The sequence below is a fragment of the Priapulus caudatus genome, unplaced genomic scaffold (genome assembly GCF_000485595.1).
Source record: "Priapulus caudatus unplaced genomic scaffold, Priapulus_caudatus-5.0.1 Scaffold19, whole genome shotgun sequence".
Classification (NCBI taxonomy): Eukaryota; Metazoa; Priapulida; class Priapulimorpha; order Priapulimorphida; family Priapulidae; genus Priapulus; species Priapulus caudatus.
In genome coordinates, this window is record NW_014577080.1 from 900,200 (window position 1) to 906,084 (window position 5,885).

The window sequence follows — 5,885 nt, forward strand, 5'->3', positions numbered from 1 at the left end:
GTATGTATGTATGTATGTATGTATGTATGTATGTATGTATGTATGTATGTATGTATGTATGTATGTATGTATTGTCATTAAGTATATTTCGGATCATAGATACGGTCATAGCGGAAGCACCGTACCGTGCGTGCGTGCGTGCGTGCGTGCGTGCGTGCATGCATGTATGTATGTATGTATGTATGTATGTATGTATTGTCATTAAGTATATTTCGGATCATAGATACGGTCATAGCGGAAGCACCGTACCATTGCTAAGTGCCGAGTGTTGTGCACAATGATACACCCGAGTAAATGTACTGCCACTACTCATTCCTGATCAGTATCGCGGTATTGTAAACCGTCCTGTTTAGTGCGCCATAATTCTACCTTATAAAGAAAACAATAATTAAATTTCTCATCCCAATAATCCTAATATTGCAACCATGTGCTAAATGCAGACAAATCCACCTAATACCTAAATATGGCCAGGTGCTAAACCTTAATTATATTACGATGTTTGACTCGTTAATCGGATGTTGGCTAACACGTCAAGGCATCAGGTTCCATTGCCACTTCTTTCCATCACCCTCAAGCCTTCGTTGTCACGAGTTGTTTTCGGGAATAATAGTACGGGCTGCGAGTAACCGATCCTCCAAGTATTAGATCCGTTTAGGGATAGCCTGAATAATATTGACCCAACCACTATATGTTTGAGCTGTCAGGCGCTTATATTCGCAGTAACGAGCGAATATAACAGGTAATGTGATCGTCAACAATCCAAACACAAGGTCGGCCTTACCTTATAAACAGGATCTTACAACAGCCACGAAAAACACACATTGGCCGCTACGACAAACATACCGAACACTATAAAAGCCAAAAACTGGGTTATAGGAATCAATACCTAGTTCCTAGGGAAAGTTTGCTGTTCTAAGAGTGATCACAACATAGCCTAGACGACCACTATATTACACGGTCACAAGTGAAGCACCTCTGTGGAGTTTTCTATAAATAAGGTATCACTGACGTAATAAATATATTGTAAACAGGTAGTTTACATAAGTTTTAAGAATGCAAACTCCTATTTAAAATTACATTGCCAGCAGATTATTCTTATAATAACTATAGCTTGGGCAGCAAAAGCAGGCTTAATGGAGCTGTGTGAAACACGAGTCTTCCACGTCCAGGGTCTTTGCGCATGAAACACAACAGCTAATGTTGTTATTGTTTATGCATGTGGTAGCAAGACTAGAGCGTACACGATTTCTTCACACGATTCGTGCAGCTGAGCTCGAGGTCGCTCTGTCTGCCTTAGAGATGGGTTCAGGTGCTACCATTCCCTTGCTAAAATTGGACACGCCGATCGAGATGTGTGAAACACCGTGCGGCCTGCAGCGGATTCACACTATCTGCGCTACTGCGTAGACATATTAATTACCGACATCGTCAGGCTGTTTATTTAGAGTTCTGTTCTATAAACGGGTAGGATCTGCTAGGTTCTCTCTCGGCCAGCCGATTCGAATAGGTAAATTAAGCGCTTATATAAAGGAACGCGAAACGTCTAGAGTTTAGTCCTGTGCCTGCGTGTTCGTGCATCGTTCGTTGAAGTCTTCTGTACGTAAGTTCTTCTTAAGCTGTTGGCTTAGGGTTTTGCTACTCTGTCTTGATTTACTTTGCTACTTTCTAATCTTGTATCTATCTCTTCTCGAAGATTAATTCTTATATTTCTTAACGTGGAATTTCTTCACATCTGTTGTAAGAGTATTCACTCGCGCTAGCTTGTCTTGGCACCTACTGTACTATCGTGTTAACCTATTGTTACAGAATTTCCTTGTAATAAATCTATCTTTCGTAGCACTGTCTTCTCTTGTGTTCTTGTAATTATTAAGTGTTAACATTTTTTACGCACTTTAGTGTAAGACGTATAAGCACGCTTACAATATATAAAAATATAATTTAAGAATTTTACCGTTTCTTCGTGCATGATCACGAATGAAAATGTACATTAATGTGTTTGCGTTTGTTCTCGGTTGTAGGTAATAATGGCAAGATCGGTTCTTTGCTTTCTAATGCTGGCTGGCTCGTTGCTGACAGCAGTCAACGCCGGCTGCTCGGTTCAGAGTAACTGCTGGAGTACAGGCTGTACGGTCCAGGTTAACACGGACCCCTGGACTCCCAACGCCGTCGAGAGCTTCACGTTCACGAGCGACTACGCCACCGTTTCGGACGAGATATGGAACGCGATATTGATCGATCAGAATGGCAAGACGTACACCGTAAAGCTGGCATCGTACTCGACGAATCTCTGGGGCTTCAACGTCAGGGGTGTGAGCGAGATCCCACAGGTAAGCTGCGAGGGGAGCGCACCAAGCACACCGTCGCCAACGACTTCGCAAACCACACCGCAAACCACACCGCAAACGACGCCGAAAACGACGCCGCAAACGACGCCGCAAACCACACCGCAAACGACGCCGCAAACGACGCCGCAAACGACGCCGCAAACCACACCGCAAACGACGCCGCAAACGACGCCGCAAACCACACCGCAAACGACGCCGCAAACGACGCCGCAAACGACGCCGCAAACGACGCTGCAAACCACACCGCAAACGACGCCGCAAACCACACCACAAACGACATCGCAAACAACACCGGAAACGACACCGCAGGCGTCGAGTACAACGTCGCCCGGCAGCGGTATCCTGCTTCCGACCGTAAGCCTCCAGTCGAGCTTCAGTCGCATGATCGAATTCAGTAACACCCTCACTACGATCGTCGACAGCGCCTCTAGCGCCCGAGCCGTCCACAGTAGCGGTGGCGCTGCCGGCGGGGTCGTCTCCGAGGGTCAAGGGTACGGACTTTTCATCGCCGCCTCCGTCGCTGCCACGACGTCGGCTGGCGAACGCGATACGGCGCTCAGTTACGCCTTCGAGATATTCCGCGGCTGGAAGAGAATGTGCGAGCTGACGGACCAGAGTAGTTGCCAGGGTGGTGGCTACATCTGCGAGGGTAACCCCTGCCTGCCCAACTGGAAGTTCGACGACAATATCGCGGGAGCGCTTGGCACCGGTGCGGCGGCGGACGGGGACGCGGACGCTATATTGGGAATGATCATCATGGTGGAGACATCTGCCGGTGAGGTACGTTCGTGGTGGAACGAGATCGCAAGCTGGGCTTACCAGAGCTGCAAGGCTTTCATGGATTTCAACACGATACTAGATTTGTCCGGAACGAAGAGGATTATGCGACTTGGTAGCTGCTGGGGAGGTTGGGACTGCGCGAATCCGTCCTACTACGCACCGGCGCACTACCGCGTGTTCAGAGATTACATGTTGAAGTACGCCAGCACATACGCCACGACAAGCGAAGGACTCGATTACAGCACCAAGTGGAACGACCTCATCAACAACGTCTACCTCGTCTTAGAAGCCAATCAGTGTTCTTCGACCGGACTGACGACTAACTGGTTCGTTCCGTCTCAGTCCGACCCATCTAGCGGTGGCGCCACTGCCTGCTCCGGAAGTGGAACACCGGCGGCCGAGTTCGGCTCCGAGGCTTCGCGCGGCATTTGGCGAGTCGCTCTCGATGTCTTCTGGTTCTTGGAGGAAGCTACGCAGGGCGTCGGTGCCGCCACCTACTCGGCGCGCGTCGCCAACCAGGTCATATCAAAGATGAAGACGACCAACAGCAGCTGCCTCTCCACGCACTGCGTCGGCAACCTGGACACGGGATGCTTCGTCACGTCGATCCACTCCGGCTGGCTGGACAACGCCTTCATGTTCGGGCCAATGTTTTCGTCGCTGCTGCCGCCGCTCGTCGGCGGAGAAGCGGCCGACCAGCAGCGCGTGCTCGACCTCGCAGCTACGAAGGTCGACTCGCAGAGCATCAGCGATTACTACAGCGGTAGTTGGACGGCGCTTGCCACGCTCACGCTGTCGGGCGATCTGGCTGCTCTGAATCCCCTACTTTCCGGTTTGATCTAAATTACGGAAACACCTTAGTGGCTATATCATATATCGTATTGCATCGGCTTTATACTATATATATATATTCCTAGCTGCGTAGTAATACTTAGATATTATGCAACAAAACAGATCAAGTAATAAGAAATCAATATAGAGTATAGTACCTATATTTTTGAGTAGTTTTTATGTAGTATTTTTGTGCGAGTAAGTGGAGAGAGACTCACTACATACGTAATGCATGCGGTATGTCAGCGCATAGATGTGAATAATTTCAGCGTGGGCAACCGCTCTATAGCTTACGGTATCTGTTTTTGGAGGGTAACGAGTGGTGGTTTTAGATACGTGGCACAAATTCGCTGAAATGTGAGTGTGTCAGTTGAGTTAATGGTGTACGGTGCGGAGAGATACGTGTACCAGCGCGAAGCGTGTATTCTGTTAAATGACCAGGCGGCACAGCTAGGTGTATTATTAGTGTCAGAGACATTTAGCACGTCACGTCGTTCTGAGTTAGTAAACTGGATAGTTGTCACCCGTTAGATCTGTTGTTGTGTTATTTCCTGGTTGCCACATGATATCACGGAACTGTCCACCCGTTGTCACAGTAACTAAAATGTGTAAGAATCCGATATGCTGGCTGATTTACTAATATACCTGATATCGATACAAAGCAGTTTGTATGTAATGCATTCAATGGGTAATCAATACGCTGCGCACGTAGCATGACTTTCACTGCGAGAGAACGGTAAGATCTAGTGTGGGAAGGTCGGGGGAAAAGAGATCAAATGATGCTTTGCGACGTGCGAGAGCGTTCAATATCACTCACTCACTCAATCACTCACTCACTCACTTACTCACTCACTCACTCACTCACTCACTCACTCACTCACTCACTCAATCACTCACTCACTCACTTACTCACTCACTCACTCACTCACTCACTCACTCACTCACTCACTCACTCACTCACTCACTCACTCACTCACTCACTCACTCACTCACTCACTCACTCACTCACGCACTGACTCAATCAACCAATCACCAATCAATGAGTTTGTTTATGAAGCACATGTACACCTGCTCCCAATATACTTAATTATACAATCACTTATAATGTATGTTATTATAATTATTATTATGTTATAATTTTTGCTAGCAGTTCTCGTCATTGGTCAGTTGAATTAAACTTCGGTAGACATAATGACAAATAAACTAAAAATTGTCGCATGATTATCGACAATACGCCATCACTCACTCACTTCACTCACTCACTCACATCACTTCACTCACGCACGTCACATCACTCACCCACTCACCACCTCACTCAACTCTACCTCACTCAACCCTCACTCACTCTACCTCACTCAACACCAGCCACGTCACTCATCTCACTCACACACATCACTCATCACTTCACTCACTCACTCATACAGCTCCCTGACCCTCCCACAAAGTTTCAGACATACAGATACGATGATCCCCAGTCAATCCCTCCTCGCGCAACATTGGGCAGCAAATGGACATGGACGCCACAGCCCCTCATCACACTGCCACCCAGATCCCCAGTTCATTAACCTCGCCGATCACCCCCTCGACGACTCATCCACCTCCTCTCACGACCACTTGCACTCCAGCCTCCAGACACCGCCGCATCTCAATTCACTCACCCTCAACAGCCCTCCCATCAGCGCCCGCCCGCACCATGCATACGTCTATCATCGTCATCTCCCAGCCCGCTCAGCCCTAGTGGGGACAACTCCCGGTGTTTTCTCACCCCCAACTAACTTCCTCACACCACCCATGTAATCAACCACACCGCACAGTCGCCAGGCCCACTCCCGCACCTACCGCTACCGACTCCCAGAATCAAACTCAACCTCCCACCACCATCGCCATCCGCATGTTCACTTCTCGTAGCATCCATCACCACTCACTTCT

General features: G+C 48.3%; 1 protein-coding gene across 2 annotated transcripts; it reads left to right on the top strand.

Moving 5' to 3' along the window:
- Window positions 1–1,487: 1,487 nt before the first annotated feature.
- LOC106811606 lies at window positions 1,488–4,620 on the top strand. Of its 2 annotated transcripts, XM_014815310.1 has the most exons (3): window positions 1,489–1,600; window positions 2,019–4,017; window positions 4,050–4,620. In XM_014815310.1, exon 2 carries the CDS (start codon window positions 2,025–2,027, stop codon window positions 3,966–3,968), a length of 1,944 nt encoding a protein of 647 aa, XP_014670796.1. In that variant the 5' UTR covers window positions 1,489–1,600; window positions 2,019–2,024; the 3' UTR covers window positions 3,969–4,017; window positions 4,050–4,620. The 2 variants fall into 2 exon arrangements, with proteins under 2 accessions (XP_014670804.1, XP_014670796.1); XM_014815318.1 differs by having other exon boundaries at window positions 1,488–1,596; window positions 2,019–4,620.
- Window positions 4,621–5,885: the final 1,265 nt, after the last annotated feature.